The sequence below is a fragment of the Parasteatoda tepidariorum genome, chromosome 5 (assembly GCF_982258835.1).
Source record: "Parasteatoda tepidariorum strain Cologne lab strain chromosome 5, Ptep-v5.0, whole genome shotgun sequence".
NCBI classification, from domain to species: domain Eukaryota; kingdom Metazoa; phylum Arthropoda; class Arachnida; order Araneae; family Theridiidae; genus Parasteatoda; species Parasteatoda tepidariorum.
In genome coordinates this window covers 54,356,381-54,378,560 of record NC_141759.1, presented here as the reverse complement: position 1 = coordinate 54,378,560, position 22,180 = coordinate 54,356,381, and the positions used below count along the sequence as shown (strand labels likewise).

The window sequence follows — 22,180 nt, the reverse complement described above, 5'->3', positions numbered from 1 at the left end:
TAAAAATTATTTTTATGTTTAAAACAAAGTGCTAAATAAATTTTAGAAAAAAAAAAACGCTTTTAAATCACTATTTTTTATTATTATTATTTCAGATAAATAATTAAATTAAATTGAATTATAACCGAATTATGAAAGAAAAACAAAGGTTTAATTTCTTAGAAAGAAAAACAAAAGAATTGTGATATTCGATAATATATTTAGCTAATTAACAAATAATATGAAGAGAATATTTTTAAAAAAAATATTATACTCTCCAATAAAACGAAGTGCTTAATAATTTAAAAAATGAATAAAATACGCAAACCTTTCAAATTTTTTTGAATAAACAAAGTTGATTGACTTTACCCAAATCCAAATGACAAAAAATAAGTTTTGTTTTAACTTTATTTCTAGAAATAAAAACAGCAAGATTTATAAATTTAAAATCAGTAATAAATTTAAAACCAGTCCTACTTCGGATCATCATATTCAATGTTTCCCACACCGTCGCCAATAGCCCACAGCTCTAATGCGACGTAAATAAACAACAATAACCTTTAAAGATAATATTAGTTCAAAAAATAATTCTCACTGTAAAAGGTTTGTAATGAATAAGCAAGTTCTTTCTAGGCTTTGCTCACTATATGCAATTGATAGAAGAATTTCTCGTAGACTAGCGTATTTCACGTATCATGCTTCTAAAGCACTTTCAATGAAATCGATTACTTGTCAATACGATTTGCACATGCGCAAGACGTTTTTACCAGTAGTTACCAGTAGTTTTTAAACGTTTGCTGCCACGTTTAAGACATTTTCTTAAAGCAGTAATCTATTCTAACTGAATGAGGATAAAAAAATCTCCCATGTGCATTTGGAAAGTAACCTGATTGGAGAGCTTTTTGAGGATAAATATATACTTATCTGGTTTCTATACTCATCACCAAATTCACATACGCGATTTTTTTTCCACATACAAAGCGGTCCCACAATGGACTGACCGTCATGACACTGTTTCCAGTATATAGCAGAATCCAGTCGATCACTGACTGCAGTCAGTATGCATGAGGAAGGTCATTTGAAACACAGAATCCCCGGTTTACTGGGAGGACACATCCATTCATCTGCAAATCGTAATTTTCACCTGAGTCAGAGTAAGATCTAACTCCAATCCAGAACTTCTAGAGGTATCACTTGGAGGAGTTTGTGACCCTGACAGATTTAGCGTGAACCATTCCCCTTAACTGATAATCGAAATAGTGATAGTATGTATTCGGATCCTTCTCAGGGAGATTTCCCAAACTATCGGATCCTTCTCAGGGATATTTCCCAAACAATCGTCAATATTCAATTGTGTAATTCTAGAGCGACGTAACTAAATTACTACTACAATTACTTTACATCAAAAGTGAACTGTCCCGAAAACGAATGGCACACACATGTGCAAATGACTACTATGGATGGGTGATCGTGTAAAGCTAAGGCTAATTAGGCTAACTTAAAAAGATATTTTTAAAGATATTTTTGGCGACATTTTATTCAAATGTAGCCAAATAAGGGATAAAATACAAAATATGGCAAACCTTAAGAATTATTCACAATGAGATGTTAACTTTCCAAAAAAAAATTTTGCCTTACGGCCTCTGAGAATCAATACATTTCTGAAAGCTCTTATGAATGGTACAATTATGTTCAGATTTTAACCCAAATTACAATAACAAAACTGCATAGAATATTAGGCTTGTTCACACATCGCCTCGTAGTCATAACATAAGCGGAGGGATACACCGGAAATTTTCTGCATTTCTTCCGGTTTAAGGACGCTTGTTATTGTTTACATTAGATCATCCATCCATATGAATACTGCTGACCACAGTACTGACGTAAAATATCCTCAGTCTTAGACGGGTCATGGGTTAGAGTCCCCTTGCAGTCAGGATAACTGTGGGAGGTACTCGTGGTCTTCCTCCCCATGTAACGCAAATGTGGGTTAGCTCCATCAAAAAGTCTAAGTTATGGCAAATTTAAGTTATTGAGCCAAAGTTACAGAAAATTTAAGTCCTTATGTGTGATTTTTTTCTATATATATATATATATATATATATATATATATATATATATATATATATATATATATATATATATATATATATATATATATATATATATATATATATATTTTTTTTTTTTTTTTTTTTTTTTTATTTTTTTTTGCTTTAAATATTGATTATCTATCCATTGTAAAATTTATTTTAATTTTATTATATTTAAAATTATAATACAGGTCGTTTGCACGTGTTTACTGTTTCCATTGTTGTGAGAGTAAGTCCCCCGTTTTATTGCTTCATACTTATGATTTAATACAATGAACTACATCTTAAGTCTCCTTTTCTAGAAATTGTAACTTTGCTTCAACTCTCGTTTTTATTCTTATAAATTTTAAGTCAGTAATTATTACACTGCGTCCTATCTCTCACATGTATAAATAGCAACGTAGTATCTAGTCAAAAAATTTAATTAAATTTCATAAATTTCTGTTTTTTGTTTTTATTTAATACAAAGAGATTTAAAAGAAACTTATAAGATATTTTTAAACGAAGCTTTTGACCTTTTCGATTAAAAATGTGTTTAAAAGCATTAAAAACTTTAATTTCACGGCAAGTTTGAGGTGTGTTAAAATTTTTAATTAAAGTCAATTTTTTATATTCGCATTTGAATGTTGAAGCGAAATTTTTATGATGTCTGGCGATCACTGAAAATCACAAATCTGGCAGGAAAACAAATTTTATCATAAGAATTTTAAACCTTCCAAAACAAAATACTCAATCCAATGAATGGTAGACAATATTACGTTATTAATTTCTATAAAGAGATAATTACCATACTTTTTGTTTGCAATTTATTTAGATAGTTTTAAATATTTTTACTTTTAAACTTCAACGCACCAAGGGCTTTACTGTACGATTAACTCAACAATGAAAACAATCTTTACATTTTAGACTGCATATAAGATACAATAAATAAAACTGTTTTTTAAAGGATTCGTGTTTATAGCAAACATCCATATAAAGATTGTTTAGTGAATATCAGGGCTCGCCAACCACGCAAAGTTAGCCCTACCAGGAAAAAAACCTCAGATATTTTTTTATGTGCATTTTTTCAAACTTTTCTTTACTAGATCAATAGATTTTTCTTCAAAAGTAAAATAATTGCAAATTATTGCAATTTAAACAGGCGTTTCCAAATAGTTCAAGATCAATTAATTTGCTGTATTAAAAAAAAATGTCATTTTAAGTGAAAAATTAATTATGTAATTTAAAAATGTCACTAGAGTTTCGTAAGCGAACAGTAAGATATATAAATGAATGGAATTAATCTTATCAATGGAACTAATTAATATTAATTTTTTATGATTCCAAGAGAATTTAATTAGGTTTTAGAAATTAAGAGCTTAAACATGAGACATATTCTAGTCTAAATTTGCTATTAATTTGCAATAAAACTTATAAACTGTCATTAGAAATTAACTTATTTTGCTAAAAAATCTGTTTCGAAAAAAATTTAAATAAATTTACAGTAAGCGAAATTTGACTAGAATTTAAATGTGACTAGACTTATCTATTGAGTGCTGTTTACTTGCAGCTTAAGCGCAATAAATGAAACTTATTGTTTGTCTTAACTTTCTTAGTGTTTTCTTGTATTTTTTTTATTTATTATATATATATATATATATATATATATATATATATATATATATATATATATATATATATATATATATATATATATATATATAGCGTTGGTGGCCCATACGATTTTGTAATTAATCGATAGATAGAGAAATAGAGAGAGATTGTACTATAATTTTAGGCAATTAATTTTAATTTTTCCCACCAGATCAAAAATTGGGCAAAATTCTTAGGCAAGTGTTACTAGGATTAATTGTTTACCCTTAATTTTCCCTGGTTATTTGTGTAATAAATAAAAATTAATTTTTCCAAGCTTTCTTTTAATTATTTTGAATTTGCGTTATAGCCTCAAGTTATTTAATTATTTCGATTTTAGTTTTATATATCAAATATCAATATTTCAAATGTATTTAGAATTTTTTTTTTTTTTTTTTTTTTTTTTTTTTAACTTTGACTATTAGTCTTTCTTTTAATGCTGTAGGTTATCCCATTCTACTACTACATTAATAATATAATGTTTTCTTTTTAAACAGTCATTTTTCACAATTTTACTTAAAATTAGAATTTATTTAACTGAGCATGCTTTAAATTTAGGCAAAGAAGTTTATTTAGAATTGCTTAAGTAACTTTAAGAATGATTTTGTATAATACTATCTGGCTAGCAGAAATGTAAAATCAATTTTCTTAAAATAAATGTCTCTAAACTGATTTCACTGTGCTTAAAAAGTCAATGACATACGCATAAAGTGCAATATTTCTGATTCGCATAATTTAAATATTAAATCAAAGTAAACTTTCAAATTCTCTAAATGAATTTTGTTGCTTTAAGAAAGTTTTTGTGATAAAAGTTTTGAAAAATCATCTCTTTCAACGAAATAAAACTTACATTTTTACCTATAATACGATTCATTATTTCAACATGTAAATGTGTTGTTATACAATGCGCTAAATAAAATTTCGTTTAGAAAAATAATGCATTAAAGTAGGCTGAAATATGAAAAATATACTATATATCAAATAGTTAATTAAGTTCTATTTCTTTCCTTGAAGTTGCAAATTTTGGTATTTTTTTGAACCCTAAAAGTTCAATTAATAAAAATTCTGCGTATTTTCGAAATGAATATCAATGTGTTTATTTTTTTAAAGTATAATTAAATCTGGCTAAAATATTTTATATGTTAACCAAGTAATATATAACTTCGAATATTATCTTCAACTTTTGAATTATGTCATGTTTAAAAGCGAAAAAAAAGTTAACAAGCAATGCAAATATTTATTAAAAGAAAGAAACATGAGAAAAAAAATTAAACTAATTTTACTTATAATAGAGATGTTAAACGTTGAACATTTCCCGAAGAACCCTAGAAGTTTCTTTTTAAGTATAACATGTTTATAAATAAATAGATCCTCAAGTGAACAAATTTTTGTAGAGTTCCAATGCAGAACTTGAACTTAAACACGAACATTCGGAGTGCCTTGTATTGGATACAGTACCTCCTATCTAAGCTGAATTAAATGCAAGAATTAATTAAAGTACTTAAGACAGAATAATTAAGTTTACGTTAAGTTAATATTAATAAAATAAAAATCTTAATACATTAAACTTAAAAAATTGGTATAGCAAATTAAAAGTAGGAGACAAATTCCCAGATATACAATCACAGGAAATTGTAATGAGTTAAACATAATATTCAAGCAAAAGTTAAATAAAAATAAAATAAGAGATTAAAAGTTAAATTATATTAAAATTAAGTTAAAGTTAATCACCCATTCGATAAATATTAAGCGAAATGTCAAAAGCAGCCAGTGAAGAAACCAAAACACAAAGTGTAAACATCGCGCTCTTTAAAATTAATCAGAGGAGGGGGGGGTGGCGCTACAATCGCCGTGGAAAGAGAAACCTAATCTTTTCGCTCTTATCCTTCGCATCCCTTTTACAGGGGCGGCGAAATCCTCACCGCGGGGCGGTGAGTATCTTCACCCTCTGGCCGCAAAACAAGTTCTGCGGGAGGGTGAAGGAGATTCCAATGCAGATAAAAATCCCCCTTTTTATACCTAACTCACTCTCTCCCTTCACTCGTTTTCCCTATTTCAAAAGGCAAGATTATTTTCTTACCCCTCGAATTGCCACACCTGCACGACCGCACCCCTTTTTTCCATTTTGACAGGTTTGGTGAAAAGAGGTTTAGGGCAAATGAAGGTGGAATCCGGACCGCGTGCTCCAAAGCTGAATGACGACTTTTTTTAAAAAAAATCAGAGAAAAATAGAATGAGACGCACACAGTTTGTTGAGAAATCAAATGATTTATTCACTCTAAGTTTTAAAATTAGTTTCAACGATCACTAACAGATGGCGCTAAAGGAAGATACTATAAAACAATGTTTTGAATATAACCACCATTTGCAGAAATCATTCGCTTGATCAATCTTTGATGAAGCAGAGAAAGTTTCAATCAGCATTGTTTATTTTATTTTACAACCGTCGTTGAACAGCCGACCCAATTTTATGGGTTTACGACTACTAATGTTCAACTCCGTAGCCTTGTAAGTTTGAACCCAATCCAGAAGACAAGGGAACTCCTGGATCGAGAACTAGGAGACATTTGCTTTTGCGGAGGACTTTTTGATGGAGCTAACCCGCATTTGCGTTACATGGGAAGAAAGACCACAAGAACCTCCCACGGTTAGCCTGACGGCAAGGGGACTCTAGCCCATGATCCGTCTACCACTGAGGACATTTCACGTCAGCACTGTGGTTGGTGCAAGCTGGATGCGGAATGCGTCTCGACTGGGATTCGAACCCGGTTTACCTCATTGGAAGGCGAACACTATCCCCTGAGCCATCGCGGCTCAGCATTGCTTATTATACGAAATTGATTATAATCAGCTTATCTTTAAATTGCCAAACAAAAACAGGGGGTCCGGTAGTGCACACTCTGAGAATAGTAGAGAAGCGGTGGCTTAGTTAATCTTGCCTCGTGTCAACCATCACAAAGCTGACGTAAAATATCATCAGTGATAAACGGACCATGGGTGTTATGTTAGTATCACCAAAAAATATCTCCATAACTGCTAATTTGTCCAATGTTCGAAACAAAGAGTTTCCTAGTTTTCTGCGTAGGGATCAAAATTATAAGGTCACGGAGTTGAACATTGATAGCCGTAAACCCAAAAATGGATATCAGGGGTCTGTCCAGACATTTTGTAAAAGGTTCGTTTTTGTGAAATTGTGAAAAAATTACTCGCAATTTGTGAATATATAAAATAAACGTTAAGCCACATTCTTTCAACCAGGGTCCTGCTTTTGTGAATTTGTGCAAATAGGATCCGTTATTGCAAAAGAACTTTTTCAAGGAGTTTTTAAATTGTAAAGACATACAAGATTATGCTCAACACTGTAAAATTATAATTAAAAAATTAAATTTTAAAAAATAAACAGCAATTGCAGCTACTAAATTAGCGATGCAACATATAAATATTTGATATTTAGCCTATACTGCTGAACGCTGAATATTCATTTCGGACGAATAAAGGAAGAAGCGTCTGCTGAAGACAAAATTTAGTTCGTTTACATCTGTCTTTCTCTCCCCCCTTCCTGGTAAGGGTTTATTCGATTAACAAAACAATAATGAAGATAAACAAATTTGTGAAGGGTCCGATTAAAAGATTAATTATTTTGTGAAAGGTCCGTTTATAATTTAAAATATTTTGTGAAGTGTCCATTTTTATGAAAAGATATTTTGTGAAGGGACCCAAATTTCTTCTAAACAGACCCCTGGATATGATATTCAAAACCAGTTATGTAACAAAAAAAAATTTAACTGTGAATTTAACTGTGTGTGTTGTGTAAATATTTCAGTAGCAATGATCCGGCAGGTAGTAAAAAAAAAAACATTGTTTCATAATTTTTATAATCAACGAACTTAGCACCAAATTATAATTTGGTTAGAATAAATGACTTATATTCCTAATGAGAACGCAGCAAAAAGCGTACACTCCTACCTTCTTCCGTTTTTCCTTAATTTATTCAAAAGACATTTTAGGAAAGCCCAGTATATATTTACTTAAGACATAAAATAATTACAACGGTTATCCATTCAGAGCATTGACTACATAAAAGCTCGTTAATCTTTGAATATTTAAGTTCCCGTTCATTATCAAATGAACAGAAAGGTATTTATAAATCAATACTAAACTTTAAAAAAGTCAACTGACAAGCAGCTTGTTCAACAATTCCAACGACCACTTCCATAACAATTATCAAAGAATAACAAAGAAAGGGAATTCATTAAAACTATTAGGAGCACCAGATGGGGAGAAAAGTAATTAACTTGAATGTCGATAAGAGAGCCGGAGAGAAAATTTTATGCTTTCCATTTTAATGACTTGCTTTTAAAGCACAAAAGTTCTTTAAAGCTATAAGTTATTTTGTTGGCGCTGAGTGTAAGCTATTCAAATATTGAAATAAAAAAACGGTTGAAAATCGATCATTTGTATTCTATACAATTTATGAATAGAATTAAGAAAATGTAGGTATCAATATTATGCCATACACGAATTAAATATACATATTATACAAGGTTCGTAGCCGAATCTCTCAACAAAATAATAAACACCTTTTAAGTACTTTTTAAGCACTCAAAACACATTTTTAAGCACTCAAAAAACATTTTTAAGCACTATATACATTAACAAAATGCAAAATAATTTTCAAAGACTTTACATAATCCCGATAAAATAACTAGTTTCTGACAAAGAACTCTTTTCTTGATTATATTAGCCATTATAAGATGATCAAGAGATTTTTCGGATCGATATCAGAGGGTGGAAAATGAAACCAGAAATTGAGAATATCTTGCAAAACGAGTTGCACATGAGAGTGCAGTAATCTCACCAAACCCAGCTCAGCAGACGCACATGCGGACTCACAAGTATTTCATCAAACATGTAACATGATTGGCGCTTTCATACGCTATGGACCATTGTAGTTGTTGTAGTTCATTTACGTCGCACTAGAGCTGCACAATGGGCTATTGGCGACGGTCTGGGAAACATCCCTCAGGATTACGCTATGGACCGACGGTACGCCGAAATAGATTGTACTTGAATGAATTTTGAAAACATTGAATAGAACAATGAGAAAAGCACGCTTTTGCATAATACGTGGCAAAAATCGACATACTAAAGAAAAAAATCCCATCTTCGAAAAGGGGAAGTTAAGCACTTTTTAAAAACGTTACACCATGTTATATTATGCCATGAATGCATTATATTATTCTCTACATGGATTAAATATACGTTTTTAAATCAATATTGAAACTATTGGGTTGTATAGAAAATTCGTGCCGGCTTTGTCCTTATGTCACCTAACAAACTTTCCGGACAACATAATTACATCATTAAACTGAAAATCCAAACATGAAAAATTTAAAAATGAAAACATATTTTTATTTTTAATTACTTCTTAAATGTTGGAAAGAAGTTTTGTATTAAGATGACAAAAGCTACATTACATACCTTATTTATTAATTTTCCTAGAAACAGTGTTTCTTAAACTGGGTGAGAGTAAAAAAAATAAAAATCATAAATTGACTTGAAAATATGCTATTTAAATAACCGAGTTTTATATGCAGGGTGTTTTGTAAGATCCGACCCTATATATTTTTAAAATGCTAGTTAGAGCTAGAAAAGAAAAGAAAAGTATATACATTAGGAGTTCTAGATAAAATTTATAGGATAAAAAAAACTTTTAAAGTTTGAGCAATCATTATTGAAATTACTAAGAGGAAAACCAAAGGAAGGATTAAAATCTTTTAAAATTGGTGATTACGCATGCACGCCAACTTCTCCCGATTAAACAAAAAGTTTATTTTTATCTAAAGTGATAAAAAAAACATTATGCTTAATCAAGTAATAAATTTAATTTACAGTGATTTTTATCACCAGTATTTATAAACAACTTAAGCAAATATATAAGACCTGATAATCACAATAAGAAGTTTTTGTGTGAAACGTATTAAGCTTATTTTAATTGTTATTTCACTAAAGTTTTAAATAATATTGGGTGCAAAGACTTAAGGAAAGGCATCATTGAAGTATAATGCAAGTGGAACACGCGAATCACGATAATTTTTGTCCACAGAATGAAACCACGTGACTGGAGGGCGAATTGAGAGAGAAATTTTCAGCTTTCCGTTTCTTCTTGTTATTTCAAGGGCTATTATTACAAGCAGAAAATATGGTAGTTCTGGAAACTATCTTCTTTCTCTTCCAAATCGCCAAGAGAGCCAACACGTGACAGAGGGTATTCTGATGTAAGGGACGAAGAGAAATGTGGAATTACTCCTCTATTTACGACCATTTTTGGGAGGCATAAAATTTTTGCAATAGACTTCGTGTTGAAGAAAACTTTTAGGAGAGACCATCAAAACCTCTCCCAGCGACCGGGCAAACCTTCATACCAAATGCGAAAAAGTTCAAATAAGGAAACGCGAAAAACTATCATAATTAACATGACAAATAAGTAGATTAAAAGTGTATTCAAAGTATTTGTGTGTGGCTCTTATTTCGAGAGCTCTTTTTTGATGATCTCTGATCCACAACCTCATTTTGCAGTCAGAGTGCACTAAAGGTGATGTTATCAATGAATTAGTTTTAAAGTTGAACGACAAAAGTTATTTTAGAGAAAACTAAGCATCTTCGAATAAACAAACCTCTTCTTTTTTCTAAAAAAAAGTCAAAAAATTTTCATAACATGAAATTAAATGCAAACATTAACAGAAAACACAACTGTTCATTTATTTAAAATAGCTCTATCGCTCATAATTGGTAAATTAGTTTTTGCACATAATTATATCAGAAGGGATCATTTATATTGACGCTAAATTTTATTAATCGATTCGGCTTTCATGACGCCAAGTGGCATTTCCGCACCAAGAAAATGACATTAACTTAAAATAAAATCGTTAGCGACAAATCTTGTACCTTCGATAACATTTTGAATTCAATGGAGTTTCTCCTAAGAACGACGACCAGCCTCCATTTATGACCATTTTGATGAGAAACAGATTGGCCGCACCCAAGAGGTTCCACTGTATGACAGCGGACTTACTTTACAGCTCCATGGTTGGCACCTATGCTTAAGAAACATGCTGTATACAGACGTATTTTTCGATTTCTTCACAACAGGCCACGCCCTCATATGATAATCATTATAAATATGAGATTATTTTTCATCTTTAAGTTTTTGTCCTACATAAAATCGAATGTAGAACCTCTTTGTTTGGTGCGCACATTTTTCGGAGAAGATTTTCTAATTCAGGATTTAGGAACGTCAAAATCGGGAATAGGTTTTTCATTGAAAAAAAAGGTACAATAAACTATTCAGTACTAGTAAATGAATTCTCACAGAATCCATTTGTACAAATATAAATATTAAACTCCTAAAAAATCTCATTTGTATATACTTTCTTTCTTTCCTTCCAGACGCGGATACGTATCTAGGTTAGCAAAACCCTTACCCGTATAATCCGCGTCTGGCCACTACTTCCAGCCAACTTCAATCAATTATTTAAAGTTTCAAAAGAAAGGAGGTAAAAATTTTATTTACAAATATACAGAAATATTAATTTGTTTACAAATATACAGAATTATTAATTATAGTTTAAACAAGAAATTTTTTTATATATATATGGCATATAGAAAGTGACAATAAATGAATTTTGAAAAGTAAATTAATATGAAGGGGGGAAAAAAAGGTTAATTTTAAAAAAAAAATTTTTTTTTTTTTTTTAAGTTCTCCATTAAAATTTTGATTTCCAGGTATTAAATAAAAAAAGAAAGTAATTAAAATGTTATAATAATAAATAAAAAATTAAATAGAAAAGATATGTACAGTATTTACAACATATAGGTAAGCATTCTAAAATATATAATAATTTTTTTTTATATATATATATGTAAATGCCTTGGTTACCATTAATGAAGTCAATCAAGACATTTAATGATTATGCTTATTCTTTAATAATAATATGAGTCACACAGACTCTCAAAACAATTAAGATAGAACCACACAGGTTCTCAGTTTCACACAGAAACATTTAGTTACACAGGATCGAACCACACAGGTTCCAAGTTTCACACAGAAACAAACTTCAATTAACTAATAATATAGTCATCTAGACTCTTAACCACTAAGGTTACCCGTTTCACTTAGAAACTACTTCAACAGACAATTCCAATTGACTCTCTTCATTTACATCAAGAAAGTTCTATGCCTTTCGTTCAGACGAGCGACATCTGGCGGGATAACATAGAGGTTGTTGTCTCGCTTATTACATATATATATATATTTAAAATTTTAGAATATTATCAGAAAGAAAATCCATTACTAATAATAATTTGTTTTTAGTGTATTGTTAGTTATGAATTGTTTTTGCCAAGTTGGTAGATTAGTGATATTCGATGCACGAGTATGCCATGAAGCTGTATAGATGCATTCCGTAAGATAGTGTTCTGATAAAATACATTTGTATATACTTTAGCTAGCATTAATTTCTTATCCTTTTCGTGCCTAACTGGCACATAAGGCTTCGAGTCCTCTTCCGCACACACTCCTCCTGTCTTTGGCCAGGCAACGCGCTTCTTCCCATCCAGTTCATCTTGCTCTACTAAGATACTCCTTGATGCATCTTTGCCATGTTAGTCTCGGTCTCCCTCTTTTTCTCTTTTCGTCAGGCGCCCATGAGCTAGCAAAATTTGCAGGATTATTTCTATCTGTTCTTAGTATATGGCAGAGCCATCTCCATCTTCGTTTTAAAATTTCTCCATTAACAGATGGGATATTAGCATTTGTTAAAAGGTCTTTATTTGTTATACTATTGGGGCAGAAGAAAAAGAAGCCATTAGGCCAAAAGAAGTTTTTAAAAGTTTCAAGTTTTTTTTTTTCTGATTTCCGAACTCCAACATTCGGCACCATATAGAAGAATGGAACGCACCGTAACTTTATGGACACTTATTTTTGTTTTTAATTTTATATTTAAGACTCTCCAAAAATTGTAAAGACCTCTAAAATAAGATCTATCTTTTCTGATTCTCTCGGAAATACCATCGTTACTTCCGCCCTATTTATTAACAATAGCTCCGAGATAAACTAAAGAATCAACCTCTTTGATCTTTTCGACTTTGATTTCTGTGCTTCCGTTAGATTTCGCATTTACTCTCATTATTTTTGTTTTACTGTTTACTAATTTGAAGGCCAATTTCGTTATTATATTTGTTAAAATTTTGCGTTTTCATATTCAGATCGTTAAAACTAGATGATATGAGGACAATATCGTCTGCAAAATCGAGGTCTTCTAAAGTGGTGTCAAATTTCCATCGTATTCCTCTTTTCTGATTGGGAATTGTGTTCCTCATGATTCAATCGATGACAATTATAAATAGGAATTCCGGCAAGACGCAGCCTTGACTTACTCCTGTTTGAACATTAAATAATTCAGTCAGTGTGCCATCAACTTCTACTCTGGCTTTACTGCCGTCATAAATACTCTTTATGATACTTAAAAATTTTTAAGAGACAAGGTAATTCCTTAAGATCGTCCACAGCATATCCCGAATTGAGAAAGTCGAATGCCTTACTAAAATCAATAAAATTTTAAGTATAAGGAAGAATTCTTTTTCAGACTTTGTTCAATTATGTTTCTGAGTACAAACATCTGTTGTGCTGTGCTGCTCCGAGATCGGAGACATTGTTCAATTATGTTTCTGGGTACAAACATCTGTTGTGCTGTGCTGCTCCGAGATCGGTGACATTGTTCAATTATGTTTCTGAGTACAAAAATCTGTTGTGCTGTGCTGCTCCGAGATCGGAGACATAGTTCAAATATGTTTCTGAGTACAAACATCTGTTGTGCTGTGCTGCTCCGAGATCGGAGACATTGTTCAATGACGTTTCTGAGTACAAAAATCTGTTGTGCTGTGCTGCTCCGAGATCGGAGACATTGTTCAATTATGTTTCTGAGTACAAACATGTGTTGTGCTGTGCTGCTCCGAGAGCAGAGACATTGTTCAATTATGTTTCTGAGTACAAAAATCTGTTGTGCTGTGCTGCTCCGAGATCGGAGACATTGTTCAATTATGTTTCTGAGTACAAACATCTGTTGTGCTGTGCTGCTCCGAGATCGGAGACATTGTTCAATTATGTTTCTGAGTACAAACATCTGTTGTGCTGTGCTGCTCCGAGATCGGAGACATTGTTCAATTATGTTTCTGAGTACAAAAATCTGTTGTGCTGCTCCGAGATCGGAAACCAGCTTGCCCAACGAGCAAATATACGCTAGCATTACCCTCGGATAATAACAAAATTTCGTTATTCCCCCTAAAAGTTCTCAACTTGATACAACAATGTTTAGAACCGAAAAGAAGATATGCACTTTAATTTGCTTTTCTTTTTGAAGAATGATAATATTACTCACCTGAAAAGTTTCAAAAAATACATAAGCTTAAAACGTTGGCTGAAAAGTATACGTAAAAGATTTATGGCAAACAGGGTGGAGTTGGAATTGTTTACACCGCAATATACCCCGTTAGTAAAGCGAAATTTACTAACAGTTTCGATTCGAGGTGGAAAAAATGAGATGAATGATTAATGGAACTTCCGAGTAAAATGATAGGTTTAAGCGTCTTCCGGGTATTGAATTTCGTTCAAACCGAAATAAATATCATTCACTTTGAAAACAGCGTTGATAGCTTTTATAGGACTGTATTGTATATAGGAAATGTAAGTTGAAATAATACTAGAGTAAAAAAAAAAAAAAAATCGATATCAAAATTGCTGCTTAAATCGATTTTATTTGTGATAAAAAGGTTTCCTTAAAATAAAATATTTTAGTTTACTTGACTACTTTTTACTTTAAGAGTATAAAAAAAACTCCAACTCTCCAAGTATAATTTGACGAAACGAATGCGCTGTAAGAGCTTAGATAAAATCAAGTTTATGATATGACGAATTCAAATTTAATTTGCACCGAACACGGAGTATCAAAATTTATAATGTATCAACGAAGTGTAACGTAACAAGCATAGTTTAGCATAGCAACAGAGCTCAGATCAGATCGATTAAAAAAATTTCTTGAGCTGTAGTTTGAGATTCTGATGCAGTTCGGCTATGGTTTAGCACGATCTACGATGTTTTTTCTTCTTTTTTTTCCGTTTCTGCTTTTTAAAAAAGATAGTCAGTTTTTCAATGATATATCTGCAAGTGATGCAGTGTGGATATCTCGATCCTGATTGGTTATTGCAAGGTGGCATTTGTTTGCGATATCAACTGTTCATTCAACCCTATTTCGAGTAAGCCGAAGAAATTTCTAACTTAAAGATCTTGCATTATAATGATCAGTAAGTAATAAGCGCAATTGTGTTTGCGTTATTTTCAGAACATGTTAAAATACAACCATCTTTTTTTATAATTTCAAGAATAATAATTTAATTTTATAATTTTAAATTTTCTTAGATAAGTTTCTCAGTCTTTCAATTCGTCTTTTAATATATAGAGATACACTATGGCGCGAAGCTTTTATTTTTAGTTCAATTAAATTTTGTTGGTTTTATATTTATTTTGTTCTTTTGGAGGTTTCGTTTTTATAACCTTACATTTTTAGTTCTGCTTCAAATACAGATAAATAAGACAAAGTGATCTAATATGTTAGACACTTTTCTTCCATGGTGTCACAACAACAAATAAGACGAGATTTCCATTAGTTAATTTCAAAGTATATACACACCTTCCTTCTCAATTGGATACTTGCACTTCAAAAAGAAGATCACGGATACCCACACATGTGACGTATGACGTCAGCGCTAGCTGAACGTTTATAAGTAAAATGGCTTGTTAAAGTCAAGCTAAGTTTCTCCACATAAGTTAGAATGTTAATTAAAGTGAAGTTAATTAAATACAGAACCGAATAGCATACAAAATTTGTTAAAATAAAATTCTTACTCGTCTCCGTCTTTTACTTAACTTAAGATTTAGATTTATTATTTGTTTATGTTTTTTATTGTAACCGTGATATACTTTTGCTCGGCAACTTCGATGCATAATTAGTTTGTTTATGTTCCACAAAGCTTCATGACTGTCTTTGTGAAGGAATCTTTGCGAAAGAATATAGAATGTGTCATTTAGGGGAATTGATACTTGACGAGCCTAACATTGATTTTTAAAATGTGAAGTGGTAGATAAGAATCAGAAACAATTACTTAAATCTTCCCCATTTTTGTGATTTATTCCTCGGTAATAGAAATCTAGAAAACTAGTTAAATAACTGCTTATCTAACGTCGAATGAAAAAATACTAATTATTATAAACACAACACATCTGTAAACAGTAAAATTGCAACCAGAAAGCGTAGCCTAATTATTCAACAAAAAATAAGCATCTTTTAAGCACTTTTCAAGCCCTCAAAAATATTTTTAAGCACTTTACAAAAATATCATAATTAGGCAGGGTTGGAAAGTTTTTGACAATTGACGGTTTTATCTTGTTTTAACCGTCACGTCAACAAAAAAAAAAAAAAACTTTTGGCATAGTTTTTGACAATTGTCAAAAACCATGAAGTTTTGAATCATGTAAAACGAATGGCGTTTTCATACGCTACGGACTGACAATACGCCGAAATAGATTGGGTTGAATGAATTGTGAAAACGTTGAACAGAACAATGTGAACTGTGTCTTTTTGCATAATTCATAGCGAAAATCAACATGGTAAAGGAAAAATCTCATTTTAAAAAAGGGAAACTTAAGCACTTTTTAAAAACACCCAATGAAAAAAGCACCTTTAAGGGCTTTTAAAAAACGAAAATAAGCACTTTTTAAAAACGCTACGCACCCTTGTAGTTAAATAACTGCTTATCTAACGTTGAAGGAAAATACTAATTATTATAAACACAACACATCTGTAAACAGCAAAATTGCAACTTAAGCTAATAAAAGCATTACCCTCCAAATTATCTTTTAAATTCCAGCAGCTAACAAAAACAAGGAACATTTTAATAAATGTAGTATGCGGGGGCAAAAATTTAATTTAAATATGAATCGCCTAGAGGCACGCCCAGGTCTAGCAGAATGCGTCCGGAATTAACTCGGAATGATTTAAATTGGCACGTCTCGTGAGTCCCGTCTGATATCCCCGCAGTTCGTAGTTAGCAAGACGCAACTGCTTTGATGCAAATGGTAATTTCCTGCTACAATTAAGATTCGCGGCGTCGTACCTAATCAAATTAAGAATATCTTTCATTTCATTACCAGGTACTTAAATGCAGATGCTGAGAATAACGAAGAGATGCTTTGTTTTACATAAAGATAAAAATAATCCAGCTATCTTCTTGGGAATTTACTAATGACTTTTGTGAAAGGATTGTTTAAAATTCTCTCCGTGAATTTTTTATTTTTTCGTTTAAAATAAACGATATTTAAGATTTTTTTTTCAAAACAGGAGGAATGAGTGTATTTAGTTTTAGTATGCGTATCTGATTAATTAAAAAGGACGAACCTGGAATTTCTTATTTTGTAGTTGTGAATGGTAAGCAGTTGTGTACACTATCATTCCAATTGGTTGCTACCAGTAACTGATTGATCTTAACTGGTATAATTCAATAAATATTGACGTAATTTTGTGTTTATGAATGTTAAGCAGTTGTTTACACTATTATTGCAATTGGTTGCTACTAGTAACTGATCTTGACTGGTCTAATTCAATAAATATTGACGTAATTTTGTGGTTGTGAATGGTAAGCAGTTGTCCACACTATCATTCCAATTGGTTGCTACCAGTAACTGATTGATCTTGACTGGTATAATTCAATAAATATTGACGTAATTTTGTGTTTATGAATGGTAAGCAGTTGTTTACACTATTATTGCAATTGGTTGCTACTAGTAACTGATTGATCTTGACTGGTATAATTCAATAAATTGAAGTAATTTTGTGGTTGTGAATGGTAAGCAGTTGTCCACACTATCATTCCAATTGGTTGCTACCAGTAACTGATTGATCTTGACTGGTATAATTCAATAAATATTGACATAATTCTGTGGTTGTGAATGGTAAGCAGTTGTCTATTATTCCAATTGGTTGCTACCAGTGACTGATTGATCTTGACTGGTATAATTCAATAAATATTGACGTCATTTTGTGATTGTGAATGGTAAGCAGTTGTCCACACTATCATTCCAATTGGTTGCTACTAGTAACTGATTGATCTTGACTGGTATAATTCAATAAATATTGACATAATTCTGTGGTTGTGAATGGTAAGCAGTTGTCTATTATTCCAATTGGTTGCTACCAGTGACTGATTGATCTTGACTGGTATAATTCAATAAATATTGACGTCATTTTGTGATTGTGAATGGTAAGCAGTTGTCCACACTATCATTCCAATTGGTTGCTACTAGTAACTGATTGATCTTGACTGGTATAATTCAATAAATTGAAGTAATTTTGTGGTTGTGAATGGTAAGCAGTTGTGGACACTATTATTCCAATTGATTGCTACCAGTAACTGATTGATTTTGACTGGTATAATTCAATAAATTGACGTAATTCTGTGGTTGTGAATGGTAAGCAGTTGTCTACACTATTATTCCAATTGGTTGCTACCAGTAACTGATTGATCTTGACTGGTATAATTCAATAAATATTGACGTAATTTTGTGTTTATGAATGGTAAGCAGTTGTTTACACTATTATTGCAATTGGTTGCTACTAGTAACTGATTGATCTTGACTGGTATAATTCAATAAATTGAAGTAATTTTGTGGTTGTGAATGGTAAGCAGTTGTGGACACTATTATTGCAATTGGTTGCTACTAGTAACTGATTGGTCTTGACTGGTATAATTCAATAAATTGAAGTAATTTTGTGGTTGTGAATGGTAAGCAGTTGTGTACACTATTATTCAAATTGGTTGTTACCAATGGTTGATCTTGACTGGTATAATTCAATAAATTGACGGAGCATTTATTTTACAGAATGCTACGTGAAGTGCTAAATCTATCTAATGAAGCTTTTACTTGACGGGATGCTGCGTGGAAGTGCAAAATCTCTTTATAGCTTTTATCTCACGCAAACCGAACAAAATATAAAATTAACTTCATCACTTTTTAAATTAAAAAAAATAACTTTATTTAAAAATGTAATGTTTCATATTTTTACGAAACTAAAATTATGTTTTTAACAAATAATGCCAACGACTTGGTCAATACTTAACATGAAGAGAAACGCATATTTAGCAACAGATTTTCTTATACAAATGCCAATTTTCCGGAAAATCTTTAAAAACGTGAATTTCTTGTACTAAAATTAATTTAAAAACATAATTTAAATCTTTTTTTACTAAGCCTTTAAAACAGCATTTTAAAATTTATAAAAAAATATTATATATATACAAAAATATTAATATAAAAAATATTAATTATAAAAAGAGATAGTTGAATTAGCAAAATCAATTTTTATATTAAAATCGTTTACAACTTCATAAAATAGTTTAGCAAGGAAAGGGAAAACACAGACATATTGTTTCATAAAATAACGCTAAGATCTTCAAAATGTAGAATTAATTCACTGTTTAGAACTCATAGAAATAATGTTTAAGTCAGTATTAATTGACTTTTCGATAAAAGATTAGCATTAAACAGTATGATCCACTTTTCTTTTTTTTTCCTTTTTTTTTTAAATTTCCTTTAGTAATTTTATAGTAGCCATTCCGTACTTACTTTTAACTATAATTATAACAATTGGCCTTAATTTTAATAATATAGCTAGAATTTTACTTCTGCATTATCAAGAAATAAATTTGAAACAAACATTTAATTTCCACCAGTTTGCTATGTTCTGAAAGATTGAGTCTATTGTGCTGCCATCTACATGAAAATAATAGTAACAAATACAAATATAAAATTCTGCTTGCAGTTACACACAAGAAAAAAATATCTTTACTAACACAAATACACAGGGAAAAAAAATAACCTTTAACACAAATAAAAAAAATCTAGAAAATAATAATTTTAGAAATCAATAGTAACGTGTATGAATTAAAAAGTTCCTAGTATAAGATCAAATTAACTTAAGGAGTAAGATTTCTAACAAAATAAAATTTGAAATCAAATAATTCATTAAATAAAAAATTATTAAATGTGCATGAGACAATTAATGAATTTATGTGAAATATGACAACTGCATAAAGTAAAGAGAAGACTTAAAAAACAAGTTTTTCAGATGTTTTGGATTTTTATCTTCAGTGGCACCCATTTCATTGAAACTAAATTTAAATTCCTAGGTTTATACCCCAAATTAAATATATCTGTGCTCCATTAAACTTTTATTTATTTAAAAAAGGGGGCCCCCGAAGGTAGTGACATAAATTTTTTATTGTTTGTAATGTATCATTGTCTCCGATTACCCCCAGATCGAACCGTCTCATTGCAAAGAAACAAGCTCAGGGTTCTCATTGATTTAACGTTCTAGTAAGTTAAAATGTTAAATCACTTTAGATTTATTTTTTGGCGTAACTGTATTTTATTTTGAAGACATGTTTAAATACAATTAAATTAAAATTAATAAATCAAAATAATCTAAAATATAAGCAATCAACCCCCCCCCCCCAGCAGGCTGCGGTAAAATTATCAAACGTTGACAGGCCCGCGGTGAAAAAAAGGTTGGGGAACACTGCCCTAGTGGTATAATTTGGTATGGGAACATGGAGGACTCTGTGACCAGACAGATTTAACATGCGCCAGTCACCATTTACTACACGGGGAGTCTTGGGCAGGTTGGATTCAAACTATGTTCTTACAAAAGTGAGTCCAGCGCCCTGCCAACCAGGCTATCATGGCTCCAATTTTTTGTGAAACAGTCTCAGTGGTAATTGTGAGCCCAAGTCAAAATTCCGGAAAATTTCTTGAGTTCAAAAGAAAAAGAAAAGAAAAAAGACAGTTTAAATTGAAAAAAATTTAAACAAGGTTTTTTTTTTCTTCCTTTTTCTCAATATTTCTTAGTTTACTTAAAATATATTTAAAATTTTACACATACCTATGATGACCTGGAGAAGTAATTAAAATTTATAAATATGTCTTTCTTTCTTGAGTTTATGATTATAACAACTATTTACTGATAAAAAATAAATATTAATCATGAATATAAGCTTATAAAGTATCTCTCAAGCTCTCCTTTACAAACAAAAAAATAAACTGTGTTTTTAAGTTCCACCTTTGAAAATTTGATTTCCGGAAACTTCTGTGATCAATGATTTTTTAAACATCTGGACCTTCGATCTCCGGAAACTTCCGGATCACTGTTAGTAAAAATTCCAGAAATCCGGATTTTTCCGGAGCACAATCAGCCTTGCAGTCTAATGTGTTGGATTATTTATTTATTTTGAAAAATATTCACAAATTTGGCATTCTTAACTATTGTTTGAACCGATTGCCACCTTACGGTTTATTTTCACCTTTTGTAATCAAACTTTTAGCTTTAAATTGAGTGAGATACGTAGTTCATGTGGGCACTAAAATTTCATCAGAGGGGCCACAAGCTGAAGAGCCCAACCCTAGATTAAACTATGAAAAACTGACCTCTTGAAGCTGATTCCCACTTTTCTTGATAGAAAGATTTAAATGCCTGTCTTGTGACTGGAAGAATTTGGCGGTATCTTTCTCAAACTTCTTTCGTCTATCCTGAAAAAAATAATTAATATTGTTTAGTAACAATAACTAAAAGTATTCTAAATAGTATTCTGACTAAAAAGTATTCATAAATTGTATCTGAAATAAATTATATTTACCTTGGCTCCACCAATATATTCTTTTCGGAAACATTCGATCGGATCGACAAATGCGATTTGAGCTTTCTCCAACTTGAAAAAAAGAAAATCTTTTTTTAACAAGGAATATGATATTAAACTTTTAATACAAAGATGTACATAAATTTATTAAAAAAATTTTGAAAGGATAATTAGTAATTAAATACAAATTTTTAGTTACAAAACATAATTTAGAATTTTTACATAATTTAGAATTATTTACAAAGAATAATATAGAGTTTTAATAGAAATTAAAACAGTAGAAAAATATTTTTAAAAAATATTATATTTATTAAACATATTTCTTTTCAATCTCAGTTTAATATACATAAATTGGATCCTTTGAGCTTTCAAACTAATTGTAAAAATAGATATTAAGTGTTCCATAATGAACGCCCTTAATATATTTTTTCCGATCCTCGTTAAATGTGAATGAAATAAAGGTATATACAGTAGAACAATGAAAAAAATGCTATCAAAATCTATGAAATCACTTGTAAAAATGCTGTGATAAAAATAAATAAATAAAATTTGATCGTCTAATGAAACTAGAGGATATTTCTACCAATGACCTTTCAGCTCATGTTTGTTTCCACAGCAACCAAATAAGTTAGAACCTATCTCACTATATTTCGATAACGTTTTTGTTTTTATCA

The 22,180-nt window shown here is 30.7% G+C and overlaps 1 protein-coding gene across 1 annotated transcript in view; it reads right to left on the bottom strand.

Moving 5' to 3' along the window:
- The window catches only part of LOC107447933 (rho GTPase-activating protein 26), a 217,277-nt gene that overhangs the window by 85,850 nt on the left and 109,247 nt on the right, over positions 1-22,180 (bottom strand). Inside the window, exons 4-5 of the mRNA XM_087163953.1 lie at positions 21,507-21,578; positions 21,298-21,399 (exon numbers count right to left, since the gene is read on the bottom strand). Coding sequence (XP_087020079.1) covers positions 21,298-21,399; positions 21,507-21,578 — 174 coding nt within the window. The remainder of the gene's footprint in view (positions 1-21,297; positions 21,400-21,506; positions 21,579-22,180) is intronic.